The sequence below is a fragment of the Ips typographus genome, linkage group LG2 (assembly GCF_016097725.1).
Source record: "Ips typographus isolate SLU linkage group LG2, UJ_Ityp_2.0, whole genome shotgun sequence".
NCBI classification, from domain to species: domain Eukaryota; kingdom Metazoa; phylum Arthropoda; class Insecta; order Coleoptera; family Curculionidae; genus Ips; species Ips typographus.
Window position 1 is genome coordinate 21,359,924 of NC_138423.1, and position 19,278 is coordinate 21,379,201.

General features: G+C 37.8%; 3 protein-coding genes across 4 annotated transcripts; 2 read left to right on the top strand and 1 right to left on the bottom strand.

The window, feature by feature from the left end:
- The first annotated feature begins 1,226 nt into the window (after positions 1-1,226).
- dbo (Kelch-like protein diablo) lies at positions 1,227-14,515 on the top strand. 2 transcript variants are annotated; one of them, XM_081973492.1, is made up of 9 exons: positions 1,227-1,418; positions 2,286-2,414; positions 2,573-2,936; positions 3,722-4,300; positions 4,353-4,554; positions 5,837-5,980; positions 6,031-6,171; positions 6,226-6,427; positions 13,763-14,515. In XM_081973492.1, the coding sequence occupies exons 3-9, from the start codon at positions 2,648-2,650 to the stop codon at positions 13,952-13,954; spliced, it is 1,749 nt and encodes a 582-aa protein (XP_081829618.1). In that variant the 5' UTR covers positions 1,227-1,418; positions 2,286-2,414; positions 2,573-2,647; the 3' UTR covers positions 13,955-14,515. The 2 variants fall into 2 exon arrangements, with proteins under 2 accessions (XP_081829618.1, XP_081829617.1); XM_081973491.1 differs by lacking the exon at positions 2,286-2,414.
- An 81-nt stretch (positions 14,516-14,596) lies between these two features.
- abo (de-etiolated protein 1 abo) lies at positions 14,597-17,571 on the bottom strand. The gene is made up of 5 exons (XM_081973493.1): positions 17,032-17,571; positions 15,937-16,109; positions 15,180-15,884; positions 14,924-15,115; positions 14,597-14,859 (listed from the first exon to the last, which is right to left on the bottom strand). The coding sequence occupies exons 1-5, from the start codon at positions 17,422-17,424 to the stop codon at positions 14,628-14,630; spliced, it is 1,695 nt and encodes a 564-aa protein (XP_081829619.1). The 5' UTR covers positions 17,425-17,571; the 3' UTR covers positions 14,597-14,627.
- A 31-nt stretch (positions 17,572-17,602) lies between these two features.
- JMJD4 (jumonji domain containing 4) lies at positions 17,603-19,015 on the top strand. Its single transcript, XM_081973499.1, has 2 exons — positions 17,603-18,265; positions 18,315-19,015. The coding sequence occupies exons 1-2, from the start codon at positions 17,748-17,750 to the stop codon at positions 18,988-18,990; spliced, it is 1,194 nt and encodes a 397-aa protein (XP_081829625.1). The 5' UTR covers positions 17,603-17,747; the 3' UTR covers positions 18,991-19,015.
- The last annotated feature ends 263 nt before the right edge of the window (positions 19,016-19,278 follow it).

Sequence of the window (19,278 nt, forward strand, 5' to 3'; positions counted from 1 at the left end):
TTGGACTAATAATTACCACCTTTTGTGCCCCTTCTCATTTTTTTAAGATTAATAGAATATTCATGTAGTTTTTCCTAATCATGTTTTCAGTCATTAAAAACACATATGACCTGCTACTAAAACTGACCATAGGAAAGATTACAAGAAAACCATGTAACTGACAGAGAAACAATGATAATTGCATGCGCGAGACGAAGACAGAAAACCTAAAAAAATCCATGTAGGCGGAAATTTTCTTCAGTTTCTGTGTACATTTGTTTAAAACTTACTGCCAATAGGCCAATAACAAAAATATGTAAGTAATCCAGTGGATGAACTCTAGCAACACATGTCCCAAAATTTTCTAGATATTCTATTAAGTTTTCTGTCTCTGTCTCGCGCATGCAGTTATTTATGTTTCTCTGTCAGTTACACAGTTTTCCTATGGCCAGTTTTAGTTTTACCACACCTATATGTACAGGGTATTTCAAACCTATTTATACTCATCGTTTATAAGTCTTGCCTTGCTAGTTTGCCAATAAAAAAAAAACAGTTTTTTCCAAGTAACTCAATTTTTAATCCAGCACCGTAATTTTGTGTAATTTTTGCTTCCAGTATATATGCATAAAAATATGGTGATTGACTGTTTTTGGTCACCCTGTACGAAATTTTTCAGATATAATTTTTTGCTCAACCCCACTAGAAAGAAGAGTTTAAGACGGTTAATTTGAGTGGTTCAACCTCCTTCAACTCTAAAAAATAACCGAGTTAGTGGGTTCTAAACCACAATTTTAACCGATTTGAAAAATGGTTGCATCAAACCAGTTTTTGCTAAATTATTCAGAAACGGTGAAAGTTACGAAAAATTTGAAAGGGAGCAAAAATGTTCGTAAAGAACTGCTAAAGTCATCCCTAGAATTTACTATTCAGAGAGTGCATGAAAAGTGTAGTGATTTAGATTTATGACTTTTCAAATTAATGACCGCCATGACAAGAAAATTATATCTTTTAAGCAAATTTCAGTAATTTAATGGTAAAATTGGTAAACTTTTCTTTCACACTACCCTTTTCCATTTTTTACTTTACCTTACCGGTAAATAACCGGTCATATAAATTCAAAAGTGACCAACCACTTGGTTATAAAACATTTGAACGCGGTTTTAACCGATTGAACAGTCGAAACGTGTAATATATGCAGGTTTACTGTCAGAAACCAGCTGATTGTGACGTTTAAGAATAATATCGAGTTGACGTTGACATTTCACTGTTTTATTTATCAAAAGTTTACAACAAAAAAGAGTGAATTCAGTGGCAAATTCTGGGTTAAATCCAGAATTTTTGGGTGTTAATCGACCTCAACAAAGCTAAAGGATTTCCCGAAGGAACTGCAATTATAAATTACCACCATTTTTGCTCCGGAGTTTATCAACGATTTAAAGGTGAGTCCAGAGAAACTTAGAACTATAAAATGCTTAAGTTAATTAAGCTGAATTATCCTACTAACCTTAAGGAAAACTATATAAACACTAGAATAATGACTTAGGTGTATACATACACAAATAGGTAATATTTAGGGTGAAAATAAGCATTTTTAGAAATGCAAGTACTTGTCAATGGTTTTGAGATAGGCCTAAACAAATGTAGGGCAATAAAAGAATTCAGTTAGGATATTTTTCAGTCATTTTAAGGGTGACAATGCAAACATGTCTTGAGTTTTTAAACTAAAAGTGCATACCTGTATAAATGGTTTGTCAAAGATCTAACAGACCCAAACCAAATTAGGGCAATAAAAAATTTTGTTGTAATATTAAAAAGGATCTAATATACCTACCTGAATGTCTTGTACTGTTTGTGATCAGAAAAGCTAGCATTACTTGAATTACTTCACAAGCTAAATACTAATTTGTGCACCAGTATATTTTTCAAATTTCAATCAAAAATACAACTTGTTCAACTTGTTTATGAAATTTAACATTTCTTGATTGAAATTGATTACTTGTGAAGATTTCCAGTATTTGATTATCCAGATATTTCAGAAGGTATATATTATTTATGATTATTAATTTTAAGTGCAAGTGAGTTAAAGTAAAACCTTATTTGACTTTGTATTACTTAATTCTTAATGTATTTTGTATATTTCAAGAATGTGACATAATTTGCATAACTGTCCTGTATAATTGAGACAGTGTTGCAAATAGTTTTCAATGCAATCCAAGGATTAACAGCTTTGACAGTTAATTTATTGAAACTGACTTTATTAAGCTATTTTTTTTGTTTTAAATCTTTTATATTTTTCATATGGATAGGTAGGTAGCAATGCACAAGATGACAACAGGGCAAACTATTGCTTCCTCCTTCCTTACAAAATTCTATTCTCACATTGGCAGGCTTTCTAAACAGTGTAGTTTTTTAACACTAATTTCTTCAGACTTAAAGTGAGTATTTAACACATTCAAAGTAACTATTGTGGTTTTGATATTTCCTGCCAGTATTTGAAATTTGAACTTAATTATGATAGTATTGTAATAATCTTGCAACACAACTACTTTTCTGAAAAAAACTGCAAATTTTAACAATTAACGAATTATTACAGATAGATTCTGTGTGGGGTTGGGCGTCGCCGCCCCTACGGCTCCAGTTTGCCTCACACTCGCGGGGAACTTGCCGAATGGGGGAGAGCACAGGGGGGGACCGGGCCCCCTCGCCAGCTCGCCTGTCTCACACCTCAGACAAACATCCCAAAAACACCTTGACCGAACTGAACCTGCTGCGTCGTCATCGTGAATTGTGCGACGTGGTCCTGAATGTCGGAGGACGGAAAATCTTTGCGCATCGCGTGATCCTGAGCGCTTGCAGTCCTTACTTTCGGGCCATGTTCACGGGGGAATTGGCTGAATCCCGACAGACTGAAATTACTATTAGAGATATCGATGAATTGGCTATGGATCTTTTGATTGGTGAGTAAATTATTTAAGCTGTAATATTATAGATACCAGAAAATTTGTATTATTGTATAAGTATAAGTAACAATCAAAACGGCCTAAAAATTGTCAGAGAAGTCTACAAGTGTTCTAAACCTTCAAAAAGTTTTTTATATTTTTTTCCATAGTATACTTCAAAATACTATGGAAAATCTCTTAACAAAAGTCAGAGGCCTTTAAAAGAGTCCTAAATCTTAAAAAAATGTTTAAAATTGGCAGAAGCTTCTAAATACTATTGCAAACTATACCACAGTCTTCAGAGAATCTAAAAAAAATAAAAAATATTTTTTCGACGACTTACTTTGAAAGTACCTCATGTACGCTTCCATTTAGAAGCAGAAAGGGGTTATTTGCCGCGCGCGAGCAGAAAGAGAGATTTTCTGCTCTAGAGCGTTTTCGCTTTCTACTAACAATCTACTCACCAACTTTTTTCGGCGTTTCCATAACAACGCTTGACATACCTGTTTGAAATAACCACATTCCGTCAAAGTGATTTATCGGTGACAATGAGTTCGAGCGACGAAAATGATGCGAGTTGTCCTTCTAATCCACCCCACAGCAGTCGTCGAAAAAATATCGTCTATATTTCGAGCCAAAAGTACTTTTGCCGCTTTTACATGATTGCAGCGTTCGGCTTCGCCTCAAGCTGCAAATTTCATGTGCAAGCGGCAAATATATACTTTCCGCTCTTAATATAGAATATACTATTTTTACCTATTCCATGAGTTGTCTTCAACGTATACAACGTTTTTTCCTATTAGATTTTTGTTATACATCACACATTGTGGTGGAAGAGTCGAACGTACAGATGTTGTTGCCGGCGGCTTGCCTTCTGCAATTGACAGAAATCCAGGACATCTGTTGCGAGTTCCTAAAACGTCAACTGGATCCGTCCAACTGCCTGGGCATCCGGGCATTCGCCGACACGCATTCCTGCCGCGAATTGCTGCGCATCGCTGACAAATTCACGCAACACAATTTCCAAGAAGTGATGGAATCCGAAGAGTTTATGCTTCTGCCCGTGGGACAGCTGGTCGATATTATTGCTAGCGATGAGCTGAACGTGCGCACCGAGGAGCAAGTGTTCAACGCTGTAATGTCCTGGGTTAAGTACAATGTGGCCGAGAGACGACAGCACTTACCATCAGTGTTGCAACACGTCCGATTGCCTTTGCTGAGTCCAAAGTTTCTGGTCGGAACTGTAGGCTCTGATTTGTTAGTGCGATCGGACGAGTCGTGTCGCGACCTGGTGGACGAAGCCAAAAACTACCTGCTGTTGCCGCAGGAACGACCTCTAATGCAGGGTCCAAGGACTAGACCCAGGAAACCGACCAGGAGAGGTTTGTTCAGAATGTTTGGTTGTAATTTGTGGTTATTTGGGGATGTGTTTAGGAGAAGTGCTGTTCGCGGTAGGTGGATGGTGTAGCGGAGATGCTATAGCGTCGGTCGAGAAATTTGATCCGCAAACTATGGAATGGAAAATGGTTGCTCCTATGAGTAAAAGGCGGTGCGGAGTTGGCGTGGCAGTGTTGAACGATCTTCTCTACGCTGTTGGTGGTCATGATGGACAAAGCTACTTGAACAGTATTGAAAGGTTGGTGCACTTTCCCCACCTGCCACCTGCGTTTATACAGCGCACAATGCATAACTTAATGCATAACATTGCACAAGAAATCACAAGGGTTTATTTTTGGTGTTTATACAGTCGCACAACATATAATTTTTAACCAATGAAAAAAGCTTATGACAACACGTGATAAATGTCATTGCAATGTGAAATGTTATTTTTCTGTCACTTGCCATTTGTCAATCATGTCAAGCACAGATAAGGAGGATAAGGCAAAAAAGATGTGCTTGCTGTTGTAAAGTTGGAAAAGGAAAAAAAAAAATTTTTAATAACAACAATATATTAGAATTCTCCATATTTAGAAAGCCAACACAATCCTGTCATGCCATCCCTGATGATTCCAACCACCACTGGCAACACAGCAGGGTTCAGGTGTTATTATTCCATGCTATTTCCTGCATAGAACAACCTTCTGATAAATAACTGAAAAACAGAACTGGCAATACTACACTTTTTTATTTGGAATTGAGAATATACTTACTGCAGAGTGAGGGCAAGAGGTTGTTTTGGGCTAATTGGATTTTTTGTCTTGTCTTTCTGCAGGAATGGCCCCACAAGAGCTAATAACTTATGGAACAGTTCTGGAGTCATACGCGTATATTTGAAAAATTGCTCTGTATCATGTTTTTCTGCAAACTGAACTATTTTTTCAAAAACACTATGTTCATTGCGTTTTCTATTCATAGGTCGCGTTTTAAACCTCCGTATTCTCCTTTTCTTGACATCTAAGCTTAATGCTGTAGTTGCAGCACCCATCAAGAGTAGAAGCCCCAATTGTTGCCAAGGTCCCATCTGCAATTGTTTAATAAATTCTTGATGTAAAGAGAAACTAATTAGCTCTATATAATTTTTAACACTAAACTCTGTTTTTTTCCGGAGACACTTCAACTGTTTTTATTGCACTAAATGACCAAAAAATCACAAATACAAAATCAACAACAAACCACAATTCTTGAACAATCCAAATCAAATCCACAATTCATAAACAAAACAATAACACAATACAATGACGGACGGCGGATGTCAAAATATGACATTACAAAATTTTGCGCATGTGTACAGATGTTTTCGCATAAGAATTGCATAGAAAGCTAAAAATTATGAACTTCCTATGCGGTATTGTGCAAGTGTTGTGCGCTGTATAAACGACAGTAGGCATTACTGTAAAGCCAACTTTCTATGTTATGCATTGTGCGCTGTATAAACCCAGCTTTAAATTTTAAACATTTATAAATGATTTTTTTTTAAGGTATGACCCGCAAACAGACCAATGGTCGTGCGACGTTGCCCCTACGACTTCCTGTCGAACCAGCGTAGGAGTAGCGGTTTTAGACAACCTCCTATACGCGGTAGGCGGCCAGGATGGTGTCCAATGTTTAAACCACGTCGAAAGGTATTAGCCATACTTACTTTTTGCTTCAAAAAACTAAATGTGTAATTTAGGTTCGATCCCAAAGAAAATAAATGGTCGAAAGTCGCGCCAATGACTACGCGGAGACTGGGTGTAGCTGTGGCGGTATTGGGCGGATACTTGTATGCAATCGGGGGTTCTGACGGACAATCTCCCCTTAACACTGTGGAAAGGTAAGATTAAGGTCGAAAAAACAATGGAAAATTGAACCAGAAGGTTTATTACAGGTACGACCCACGACACAACAAATGGACGTTGGTCAGTCCCATGTCGACGCGCAGGAAACACCTAGGCTGCGCAGTATTCAATAATTTAATATACGCAGTTGGGGGCCGGGACGATTGCATGGAATTGAGTAGCGCAGAACGGTACAACCCTCACACGAACACGTGGAGTCCGATCGTTGCCATGACATCCAGAAGGAGCGGGGTAAGATTATTTGTGATGTTTTACAGACTGTTCTTGAAAAGACTCTAAATTACTTTAAAAAAACACATTACATTTTATGTTACCAGAAGCCTCTAAAAGTGTTTTAGACATGCCAGAAGCCTCTAGACACCATTTTATGTTGTCTAGAGGCTTCTATAGTATTCCTTCGTAAAGTAGTTTTTTAGATCTGCCAGAGGCCTCTAAAAATCATTTTACTTTGTCAGAGGCTTCTAAAACATTCTTTCAGTAATTTGTAACTGCCAGAAGCCTCTAGACGGCTTTTAGACTTGCCACAAGCCTCTAGGCGCCTCTATGTTGCCAGAGCCTTCTAAAGTATTCCTTTAGTTATTTGTTACTATCAGAGGCCTCAGAAAGTCTTTTAGATCTGCCAGAGGCCTCTAAAAGCCATTTTACTTTGTCAGAGGCTTCTAAAACATTCTTTCAGTAATTTGTAACTGCCAGAAGCCTCTAGACGACTTTTAGACTTGCCACAAGCCTCTAGGCGCCATTTTATGTTGCCAGAGGCTTCTAAAGTATTCCATTAGTTATTCGTAACTATCAGAGGCCTCTGAATAACTTTTAGACCTGCCAGAGGCCTCTAAAAAGACATTTTACTTTGTCAGAGGCTTCTAAAACATTCTTTCACTAACTTGTACCTGCCAGAAGCATCTAGACGTCTTTTAGACTAGTCAGAAGCCTCTAGACGACTTTTAGACTTGCCAGAAGCCTCTAGACTCCATTTTATGTTGCCAGAGCCATCTAAAGTATTCCTTTGGTTATTTGTTACTATCAAAGTCCTCTGAAAGTCTTTTAGACCTGCCAGAAGCCTCTAAAAGCCAGTTCACTTTGTCAGAGGCTTCTAAAACATACTTTCACTAATTTGTAACTGCCAGAAGCTCCTAGATGACTTTTAGACTTGCCACAAGCTTCTAGGCGCCATTTTATGTTACCAGAGCCATCTAAAGTATCCCATTAGTTATTCGTAACTATCAGACGCCTCTGAATGTCTTTTAGACCTGCCATAGGCCTCTAAAAGACATTTTACTTTGTCAGAGGCTTCTAAAACATTCTTTCAGTAATTTGTAACTGCCAGAAGCCTCTAGACGACTTTTAGACTTGCCACAAGCCTCTAGGCGCCATTTTATGTTGCCAGAGGCTTCTAAAGTATTCCATTAGTTATTCGTAACTATCAGAGGCCTCTGAATATCTTTTAGACCTGCCAGAGGCCTCTAAAAAGACATTTTACTTTGTCAGAGGCTTCTAAAACATTCTTTCACTAACTTGTACCTGCCAGAAGCATCTAGACGTCTTTTAGACTAGTCAGAAGCCTCTAGACGACTTTTAGACTTGCCAGAAGCCTCTAGACTCCATTTTATGTTGCCAGAGTCATCTAAAGTATTCCTTTGGTTATTTGTTACTATCAAAGGCCTCTGAAAGTCTTTTAGACCTGCCAGAAGCCTCTAAAAGCCAGTTCACTTTGTCAGAGGCTTCTAAAACATACTTTCACTAATTTGTAACTGCCAGAAGCTCCTAGATGACTTTTAGACTTGCCACAAGCTTCTAGGCGCCATTTTATGTTACCAGAGCCATCTAAAGTATCCCATTAGTTATTCGTAACTATCAGACGCCTCTGAATGTCTTTTAGACCTGCCAGAGGCCTCTAAAAGACATTTTACTTTGTCAGAGGCTTCTAAAACATTATTTCAGTAATTTGTAACTGCCAGAAGCCTCTAGACGACTTTTAGACTTGCCACAAGCCTCTAGGCGCCATTTTATGTTGCCAGAGGCTTCTAAAGTATTCCATTAGTTATTCGTAACTATCAGAGGCCTCTGAATAACTTTTAGACCTGCCAGAGGCCTCTAAAAAGACATTTTACTTTGTCAGAGGCTTCTAAAACATTCTTTCACTAACTTGTACCTGCCAGAAGCATCTAGACGTCTTTTAGACTAGTCAGAAGCCTCTAGACGACTTTTAGACTTGCCAGAAGCCTCTAGACTCCATTTTATGTTGCCAGAGCCATCTAAAGTATTCCTTTGGTTATTTGTTACTATCAAAGTCCTCTGAAAGTCTTTTAGACCTGCCAGAAGCCTCTAAAAGCCAGTTCACTTTGTCAGAGGCTTCTAAAACATACTTTCACTAATTTGTAACTGCCAGAAGCTCCTAGATGACTTTTAGACTTGCCACAAGCTTCTAGGCGCCATTTTATGTTACCAGAGCCATCTAAAGTATCCCATTAGTTATTCGTAACTATCAGACGCCTCTGAATGTCTTTTAGACCTGCCATAGGCCTCTAAAAGACATTTTACTTTGTCAGAGGCTTCTAAAACATTCTTTCAGTAATTTGTAACTGCCAGAAGCCTCTAGACGGCTTTTAGACTTGCCACAAGCCTCTAGGCGCCTCTATGTTGCCAGAGCCTTCTAAAGTATTCCTTTAGTTATTTGTTACTATCAGAGGCCTCAGAAAGTCTTTTAGATCTGCCAGAGGCCTCTAAAAGCCATTTTACTTTGTCAGAGGCTTCTAAAACATTCTTTCAGTAATTTGTAACTGCCAGAAGCCTCTAGACGACTTTTAGACTTGCCACAAGCCTCTAGGCGCCATTTTATGTTGCCAGAGGCTTCTAAAGTATTCCATTAGTTATTCGTAACTATCAGAGGCCTCTGAATAACTTTTAGACCTGCCAGAGGCCTCTAAAAAGACATTTTACTTTGTCAGAGGCTTCTAAAACATTCTTTCACTAACTTGTACCTGCCAGAAGCATCTAGACGTCTTTTAGACTAGTCAGAAGCCTCTAGACGACTTTTAGACTTGCCAGAAGCCTCTAGACTCCATTTTATGTTGCCAGAGCCATCTAAAGTATTCCTTTGGTTATTTGTTACTATCAAAGTCCTCTGAAAGTCTTTTAGACCTGCCAGAAGCCTCTAAAAGCCAGTTCACTTTGTCAGAGGCTTCTAAAACATACTTTCACTAATTTGTAACTGCCAGAAGCTCCTAGATGACTTTTAGACTTGCCACAAGCTTCTAGGCGCCATTTTATGTTACCAGAGCCATCTAAAGTATCCCATTAGTTATTCGTAACTATCAGACGCCTCTGAATGTCTTTTAGACCTGCCATAGGCCTCTAAAAGACATTTTACTTTGTCAGAGGCTTCTAAAACATTCTTTCAGTAATTTGTAACTGCCAGAAGCCTCTAGACGACTTTTAGACTTGCCACAAGCCTCTAGGCGCCATTTTATGTTGCCAGAGGCTTCTAAAGTATTCCATTAGTTATTCGTAACTATCAGAGGCCTCTGAATATCTTTTAGACCTGCCAGAGGCCTCTAAAAAGACATTTTACTTTGTCAGAGGCTTCTAAAACATTCTTTCACTAACTTGTACCTGCCAGAAGCATCTAGACGTCTTTTAGACTAGTCAGAAGCCTCTAGACGACTTTTAGACTTGCCAGAAGCCTCTAGACTCCATTTTATGTTGCCAGAGTCATCTAAAGTATTCCTTTGGTTATTTGTTACTATCAAAGGCCTCTGAAAGTCTTTTAGACCTGCCAGAAGCCTCTAAAAGCCAGTTCACTTTGTCAGAGGCTTCTAAAACATACTTTCACTAATTTGTAACTGCCAGAAGCTCCTAGATGACTTTTAGACTTGCCACAAGCTTCTAGGCGCCATTTTATGTTACCAGAGCCATCTAAAGTATCCCATTAGTTATTCGTAACTATCAGACGCCTCTGAATGTCTTTTAGACCTGCCAGAGGCCTCTAAAAGACATTTTACTTTGTCAGAGGCTTCTAAAACATACTTTCACTAATTTGTAACTGCCAGAAGCTCCTAGATGACTTTTAGACTTGCCACAAGCTTCTAGGCGCCATTTTATGTTACCAGAGCCATCTAAAGTATCCCATTAGTTATTCGTAACTATCAGACGCCTCTGAATGTCTTTTAGACCTGCCATAGGCCTCTAAAAGACATTTTACTTTGTCAGAGGCTTCTAAAACATTCTTTCAGTAATTTGTAACTGCCAGAAGCCTCTAGACGGCTTTTAGACTTGCCACAAGCCTCTAGGCGCCTCTATGTTGCCAGAGCCTTCTAAAGTATTCCTTTAGTTATTTGTTACTATCAGAGGCCTCAGAAAGTCTTTTAGATCTGCCAGAGGCCTCTAAAAGCCATTTTACTTTGTCAGAGGCTTCTAAAACATTCTTTCAGTAATTTGTAACTGCCAGAAGCCTCTAGACGACTTTTAGACTTGCCACAAGCCTCTAGGCGCCATTTTATGTTGCCAGAGGCTTCTAAAGTATTCCATTAGTTATTCGTAACTATCAGAGGCCTCTGAATAACTTTTAGACCTGCCAGAGGCCTCTAAAAAGACATTTTACTTTGTCAGAGGCTTCTAAAACATTCTTTCACTAACTTGTACCTGCCAGAAGCATCTAGACGTCTTTTAGACTAGTCAGAAGCCTCTAGACGACTTTTAGACTTGCCAGAAGCCTCTAGACTCCATTTTATGTTGCCAGAGCCATCTAAAGTATTCCTTTGGTTATTTGTTACTATCAAAGTCCTCTGAAAGTCTTTTAGACCTGCCAGAAGCCTCTAAAAGCCAGTTCACTTTGTCAGAGGCTTCTAAAACATACTTTCACTAATTTGTAACTGCCAGAAGCTCCTAGATGACTTTTAGACTTGCCACAAGCTTCTAGGCGCCATTTTATGTTACCAGAGCCATCTAAAGTATCCCATTAGTTATTCGTAACTATCAGACGCCTCTGAATGTCTTTTAGACCTGCCATAGGCCTCTAAAAGACATTTTACTTTGTCAGAGGCTTCTAAAACATTCTTTCAGTAATTTGTAACTGCCAGAAGCCTCTAGACGACTTTTAGACTTGCCACAAGCCTCTAGGCGCCATTTTATGTTGCCAGAGGCTTCTAAAGTATTCCATTAGTTATTCGTAACTATCAGAGGCCTCTGAATATCTTTTAGACCTGCCAGAGGCCTCTAAAAAGACATTTTACTTTGTCAGAGGCTTCTAAAACATTCTTTCACTAACTTGTACCTGCCAGAAGCATCTAGACGTCTTTTAGACTAGTCAGAAGCCTCTAGACGACTTTTAGACTTGCCAGAAGCCTCTAGACTCCATTTTATGTTGCCAGAGTCATCTAAAGTATTCCTTTGGTTATTTGTTACTATCAAAGGCCTCTGAAAGTCTTTTAGACCTGCCAGAAGCCTCTAAAAGCCAGTTCACTTTGTCAGAGGCTTCTAAAACATACTTTCACTAATTTGTAACTGCCAGAAGCTCCTAGATGACTTTTAGACTTGCCACAAGCTTCTAGGCGCCATTTTATGTTACCAGAGCCATCTAAAGTATCCCATTAGTTATTCGTAACTATCAGACGCCTCTGAATGTCTTTTAGACCTGCCAGAGGCCTCTAAAAGACATTTTACTTTGTCAGAGGCTTCTAAAACATTATTTCAGTAATTTGTAACTGCCAGAAGCCTCTAGACGACTTTTAGACTTGCCACAAGCCTCTAGGCGCCATTTTATGTTGCCAGAGGCTTCTAAAGTATTCCATTAGTTATTCGTAACTATCAGAGGCCTCTGAATAACTTTTAGACCTGCCAGAGGCCTCTAAAAAGACATTTTACTTTGTCAGAGGCTTCTAAAACATTCTTTCACTAACTTGTACCTGCCAGAAGCATCTAGACGTCTTTTAGACTAGTCAGAAGCCTCTAGACGACTTTTAGACTTGCCAGAAGCCTCTAGACTCCATTTTATGTTGCCAGAGCCATCTAAAGTATTCCTTTGGTTATTTGTTACTATCAAAGTCCTCTGAAAGTCTTTTAGACCTGCCAGAAGCCTCTAAAAGCCAGTTCACTTTGTCAGAGGCTTCTAAAACATACTTTCACTAATTTGTAACTGCCAGAAGCTCCTAGATGACTTTTAGACTTGCCACAAGCTTCTAGGCGCCATTTTATGTTACCAGAGCCATCTAAAGTATCCCATTAGTTATTCGTAACTATCAGACGCCTCTGAATGTCTTTTAGACCTGCCATAGGCCTCTAAAAGACATTTTACTTTGTCAGAGGCTTCTAAAACATTCTTTCAGTAATTTGTAACTGCCAGAAGCCTCTAGACGACTTTTAGACTTGCCACAAGCCTCTAGGCGCCATTTTATGTTGCCAGAGGCTTCTAAAGTATTCCATTAGTTATTCGTAACTATCAGAGGCCTCTGAATATCTTTTAGACCTGCCAGAGGCCTCTAAAAAGACATTTTACTTTGTCAGAGGCTTCTAAAACATTCTTTCACTAACTTGTACCTGCCAGAAGCATCTAGACGTCTTTTAGACTAGTCAGAAGCCTCTAGACGACTTTTAGACTTGCCAGAAGCCTCTAGACTCCATTTTATGTTGCCAGAGTCATCTAAAGTATTCCTTTGGTTATTTGTTACTATCAAAGGCCTCTGAAAGTCTTTTAGACCTGCCAGAAGCCTCTAAAAGCCAGTTCACTTTGTCAGAGGCTTCTAAAACATACTTTCACTAATTTGTAACTGCCAGAAGCTCCTAGATGACTTTTAGACTTGCCACAAGCTTCTAGGCGCCATTTTATGTTACCAGAGCCATCTAAAGTATCCCATTAGTTATTCGTAACTATCAGACGCCTCTGAATGTCTTTTAGACCTGCCAGAGGCCTCTAAAAGACATTTTACTTTGTCAGAGGCTTCTAAAACATTATTTCAGTAATTTGTAACTGCCAGAAGCCTCTAGACGACTTTTAGACTTGCCACAAGCCTCTAGGCGCCATTTTATGTTGCCAGAGGCTTCTAAAGTATTCCATTAGTTATTCGTAACTATCAGAGGCCTCTGAATATCTTTTAGACCTGCCAGAGGGCTCTAAAAGACATTTTACTTTGTCAGAGGCTTCTAAAACATTCTTTCACTAATTTGTACCTGCCAGAAGCCTCTAGACGTCTTTTAGACTAGTCAGAAGCCTCTAGACTCCATTTTATGTTGCCAGAAGCTTCTAAAAGATTTTTTCTCTTATTTGCAATTGCTACAGGCCTCTAGACGTTTTTTAAACTTGCCAGAAGCCTCTAGGCACCATTTTATGTTGCCAGAGGCCTCTACAATATCAAAATTTCTAGATTTGCGAGTTTCAAGAAAAGAATAACGATAACAAACTTCTGTTTGCCGCATCAAACTCACCTTGGAAAAAAAAACTGGCAATGCCTTTTTAGTAACCTTCCGAGAATGGTAGTTTCAAAGATATCCCAAAAAAAAACTAAAAATAGTAGGATTTTTTTATGAATTTGTAATAATTTTTATCTTATTTAATTACTGAATTTCAATTTTTAGGTGGGTCTGGCGGTAGTAAACGGTCAACTATACGCCGTGGGCGGTTTCGACGGCACCGCCTACCTGAAAACGATCGAGTTCTACGATACCGAGCAGAATCAGTGGCGGTTGTGCGGCTCGATGAACTATCGGCGTTTGGGGGGCGGCGTCGGTGTTATGCGCGCCCCCCAAACCGAGAACCGGATCTGGTAGTTTCCGGCGCGCGCGTCCACGCCACGCTACCTTTACTTTCAGGACGAAGTCTGACACTCTACTGTTTTGGGTTCCTTTTAAGGTTAGGTTAAGTTCTAACTGAATTCGACACGTTCTTATTGTCTTAATTTGGTTGTGAATGGAAACTGAAAGAGAGTTGTAGATCAAAGTTTAATGTGACACTGACAGTAAATGTCCTTTTGTACCAAAGGTTTTAAAATTGTATGTTTTTTTGTGGGAGATCACTTTTGCGTTTAGAAAATTGTATTTGAGTTATAATCAAAACTCTGGTTTCAGACATTATATTCTAGAGAAATAAAATGTGTAAATACTCGCTTTTAAAATTTATATAAGTATCTAAGTTATTACGGATTTAAATGTAAATTAATTAGGGATATTTTAAGCTGTTTCCGAAATGTACGGACTGTTGATGATGCGTATGTTAAAGCTGCTTTTGGGTATACCAAAAATTACACCAGACAAAATGTGCACTTTCAAATATGAAATATGATATTGAATTTAATAAAAGGATGTGGTTTTATTACCGGTCGGTATACTCAATATTTTTGTCATTCTTATAAAAGGAAAGCAGAGAATTTTCAAAATATTATCGGCTAAAATGAGTCCTTAACGTACACATACTTCTTATAAAATAAGCTTTATTCATCTTACATCAAATACAATTATATTGATAGTCATCACAGGAGTTATAGTCGGGATTTTGATTATCACATCTTACGTGAAAGTTCACGATATATTCTGAGTTTGTTCGTTGTACCGATACGGCAAAAGGATCCGTCGGGTGGAACGTGAACGCCACCAGTTGTCGCACAGGGTTGGCACCATTTTTATGGCTGTCCACGTACAGACGAAATTTAAGATAACCCGAATTTCTAGAGTAGAATCTGGAAAAAATTGAGAAAACAGTGAAAACACACACCAGTGTCCTAAATCTAAAGACAAACGTACCGTATTGGATGTTCCGCACACTGTTTAGGCCTTTCCATTACTGAGATCCACTTATCATCGTAACTAAAAAGAGAATAATCCAAGTAGGGAGTGTTGGTGTAAGACTGGGCGTTAATGGGTAAATGAGCCAAAATTCTTCGGGTAGCCTCTACTTTCCCCCCATACTTTGCTGCCATTATTGTATGACGATATCTATAAACTCACAAAAATACAACACCTACAGTTTAAATTATTAATTTTATGTAACGGAATTTACCTTGAATGATGCATGAAAGCGTAAATATTGTTGGATGGATTACAAGTAAATTGAGTTTCACTGTACAAACAAGCGTTTCGGAAGTGATCAGTAAAATTTTCGTACAAACTGGCCAATTCTTCTAAACTATTCTCGTAAACACCCAAAACTTTACTTTCAATTATATTGTAAACCATAAAAAACTGAGGCTCGTTGCAATTTGCCTCAGCATGTTTTAACGTAATAATTTCTTCACTCGCATATTTGATCAGCAAATGGTTTTCATCAAGCAACTGCATTTTCCACATTCGTAACGACACAAAATCGTCAAAGTACTTGTAGAACGTCCTTAGCTCCCTAAGATCTCCTTTAACTTTACTAAGATGAACAGCTCGTTTGTATAGAAAAGTCAATAGACGATGTTTTAGTGAGTTGATTGCAGTGTCGCGCACTGGTTTCGTATTCGGATACACCATGTTGTATAAGTACCAATCGTCTTCGTAACAGAAACGACCGATTTTCCTAACATCGACAAACATTCCATCTAATATCTGGAAAATATGAATCGTTTGGTGTTGCACTGACAACACAGCCAATGTATCCTTGTATTGGTACAATCCTTGATTGTGCGACAAAAATATTTTATCCACATCAAATCGACGTTTATCGCAAACTTTACCCAAATGCAAATCAACTAAATGCAAAGTGTATTTTTCTAGAGGTAACCTAAAATATGATTTATGAGCAACTCTCTACTTGGTAAATGAGCGAAACAGACCTAAGAGTAGGAGTTACTGCCTCATTGTTGCTGTAAATTTCATAGAAATGAGGTCGAATTTCATCTGGAATGTAGGAGTCTGATCCCACAATAACATATCGGCCATCCTCACTAAACAGGCTACATTCTCGGTTCAGTTGTTCAGTTGTTGTAATGTTAATATAGTGTTTCAACTGCAACCAAAGATAAATTTGCTAACTTCTATCAATTTCGCTAAACCGCCATTAGAAAAAGGATAAGTTACTTAAACAAGACCCCTAATGCCCCATCATTCTTTCAACTTGTTTTGTGCTAATTTCACATAATTTAAAGTCCTTTGGTATAAATATACCTTTTGCTGGGCAACCGTTTTGGAGCAAAAAAAAAATTGAAAATTTTGACAAAAAATAGCATTTTTCTAATTTTTGAAAGGTTCAAAGTGGTTATTTCACCTAATTTAATGGTTCTTTGGTATAAATATGCCCTTTGCCGGGCATTGCAACCGTTTGGAGCCAAACAAATTGGCAAAAATGCACTTTTGAATGGTTGTAACTTTCTTATTTCTTATAACAGTAGGTACCAATTCATGTTGAATATTTTAAGTGGGAAGCTAAAAGACTATAAAGCTAAATATATCAAATTAAATACCAAAAGCCAAAAAAAAATGAATGATAGTTGTTTCAGCTGTTAGAAATGTTAGAATACACTTTAACTGGTCTGAAGGTCCTAATAAGAGCAAATTTCCTTAAAATAGCTAGAAACTGATGATGTTGTTGGAATGATAGTGATGAAGTTGGAAAACTATAGTAAATGGTTTCAATTATCTAGAAATGTCTGCCCTAAAACCTGAACTTCTCCAATATTGGTTTGAAATCTTTGAACAGCAATTTGTACTTTAAAACATCCTTCAACAAACTTAAAGAACCTAATTAACTATGTTTGAAAGTTAGGAAAAATGTTTAATTAGCTGGAAATGCTCTTTGAGGTGAAGTTAACCCTGTAAAACTTCTAACTTGTACAAGATCATTTAGATTACTCTTGAGCAACAATAAAAAAATTGCTTTTCAATTTTGTAGATAATATTTAAAATTAATACTCTAACCTCACATTAATTACCTTAAAAAATCTATAAAATATGTTATGTTTGATGTCCTCTTGTGTTTTACTATCCAACTGGTCGAAATGACCAATCTTCTGTAACAAATCAGCAGCAGCTGCCGGACCTTGGTATGTGTACACTTCCAGAGAGCTCTGATCTGAAGAAAAAGCGATGGCAAGCTTGCCGTCTGGGGTAAATTTTCTGATAAAGCAGGGTGGTTTCTCTGCATTGATAACAGTAAAGTTTGGAAAGATGTTTTGATAAAATTGCCGGCTTAAGTAAAGCTGCGTGCCCGGTTTTTTGCAGCCGTGTGTCTGTCGATCTATTAGCCGATTCACAATGTTTTCTGGTCGTTTCTTCGGACGGCGAAATTCCATTTTGACTAGAGGAGCCCTTTTAGAATCACACATTTGAGGTTAGGTTAAACTAGTTCCATACATGCATGAACGGAATACTGAATAATGTAAGTAGTTTTGGGTGTTTCCCTCAAAAAGTATGCTTACTAAAAAAACTTAAACAAAAAAATTAAAAATTGTAAACAAGTACAAATCAAAACATTACAAATAAACAACTTCCCTCACATTTTTATTTATCTGTCAAAGTCAGCTGACCGGCTGATCCTAACCTAACCACAAAACCAAAGTCAAAGAACATAACCTCAAAATACAAATTACTGGAAGTAGTGCAAATTGTGAGTTTCCAGTTTTCCTTAACAAATACACCAGAAAAGTTCATGGAATTTGAAATCACTAGGAAACTGGCTAAATTTAATCCCAGAAATACAAACTGGACAAGTAAAGCTCCTTCAGCACCAGTATTAAACAAAAACAATCTGTCTTATGAGGACTTTTTCCAAAACTACATGATTACAAACCAACCCTGCATTATAGAAGGTGTTGGAGACACCTGGGTGTCTACCCAAAAATGGGTAGTTAATATGGCCCCTAACATTGATTACTTAAATGAGAAATACAGCCACACCAAAGTAATCATTTACAACTGTTCTGAGAGGTACTTTAACTCTCAGAAATGCTCTGAAGGCATTTTGGATGATTATGTGCAATTATGGAAGAAAAAGAACGAGGACAACCAAGTTTATTACTTGAAAGATTGGCACTTGAAGCTGCAATGTCGCAGTGATGATTTTTATCAAGTACCTCTGTACTTCTCTTCAGATTGGTTAAATGAGTATCTCATAGAAACTTCAGATGATGACTATAGGTTTGTTTATATGGGCCAGAAGGGCAGCTGGTAAGTACACAAAATGCAAACACACTTAAAAATAACACTGATTTTTAAGGACTCCTTTACATACTGATGTATTTAACTCCTACAGTTGGTCTGTAAATATATGTGGAAAAAAACGTTGGGTGTTTTTCCCTCCTGAAGCTGAGCACCAGCTCAAAGATAAGTTTAACAACTTACCATATGACATCAGTGAGTTAAAGAATCAACCAGGTGGATTGGAGATAATTCAGCTAGCTGGACAAGCAGTATTTGTACCTTCAGGCTGGTATCACCAAGTATGGAATCTAGAAGACACTATATCTATTAACCACAATTGGATCAATGGTTGTAATGTAGCAACCGTGTGGGAGAGCTTGAAAAGCAACCTAGAGTTAACCAAAAAAGAGGTTGAAGATTGTAGAGACATGGAAAACTTTGAGGAGCATTGTCAAATTATGTTGAATGTTCATTTTGGAATGAATTTCTTAAGTTTTTTCAAACTTCTCAAATTTATTGCCAAAACTCGATTGGAGATGTTAAAGGGGAGAAACAGGACATTGTTTCATGGAAATACTATTGGCACTAATCATATTTTATTTGACTTAATGCAAATTGGCTGTGTGCTTGAGGATTGTTTAGAAAATGGTGATGCTCAATTTGTTGGGGGAGATTTACTTAAAGAAATTTCAGAATTAGTACAAGAAATTGCTGTGATAAAAAAAATAGAAATAGAACAAAGTCAAATATAATACAGTAATAAAATGTATTAAATGGTTGGTTGTTTATTTGGCGCGTTTGTCCTCCAAGACATTCTGATATGTTATATTTTGTTTCTACCAAAAGATTACTCAGTCACGTGATGTCTGTTTATCTAATAAACAGATGGTCATGTGGTAGAGGGTCAACAACTGTCATCTACGTCATTTTTAACCTGTTTAGCTTAAAAAATAGGACAAAAGTTAAACATATACTGCCCAAATTTTTCAAGTATAAATAGCACGACAAAAAATACATATTAAATACTCCATCTAATTTTT

What these genes read in the sequence shown, in the direction of transcription:
- dbo (XM_081973492.1), top strand. Translation starts at nt 2,648, where the DNA reads ATGGGGGAGAGCACAGGGGGGGACCGGGCCCCCTCGCCAGCTCGCCTG. An exon ending in GGCTATGGATCTTTTGATTG is followed by an intron (nt 2,937 to 3,721) that starts GTGAGTAAATTA and finishes TTTTCCTATTAG; the next exon opens with ATTTTTGTTATACATCACAC. An exon ending in TGTTTAAACCACGTCGAAAG is followed by an intron (nt 5,981 to 6,030) that starts GTATTAGCCATA and finishes TGTGTAATTTAG; the next exon opens with GTTCGATCCCAAAGAAAATA.
- abo (XM_081973493.1), bottom strand. Translation starts at nt 17,424, where the DNA reads ATGTGTGATTCTAAAAGGGCTCCTCTAGTCAAAATGGAATTTCGCCGT. An exon ending in GCAGTAACTCCTACTCTTAG is followed by an intron (nt 15,885 to 15,936) that starts GTCTGTTTCGCT and finishes ATCATATTTTAG; the next exon opens with GTTACCTCTAGAAAAATACA. An exon ending in TGTGCGGAACATCCAATACG is followed by an intron (nt 14,860 to 14,923) that starts GTACGTTTGTCT and finishes AATTTTTTCCAG; the next exon opens with ATTCTACTCTAGAAATTCGG.
- JMJD4 (XM_081973499.1), top strand. Translation starts at nt 17,748, where the DNA reads ATGGAATTTGAAATCACTAGGAAACTGGCTAAATTTAATCCCAGAAAT. An exon ending in ATGGGCCAGAAGGGCAGCTG is followed by an intron (nt 18,266 to 18,314) that starts GTAAGTACACAA and finishes CTGATTTTTAAG; the next exon opens with GACTCCTTTACATACTGATG.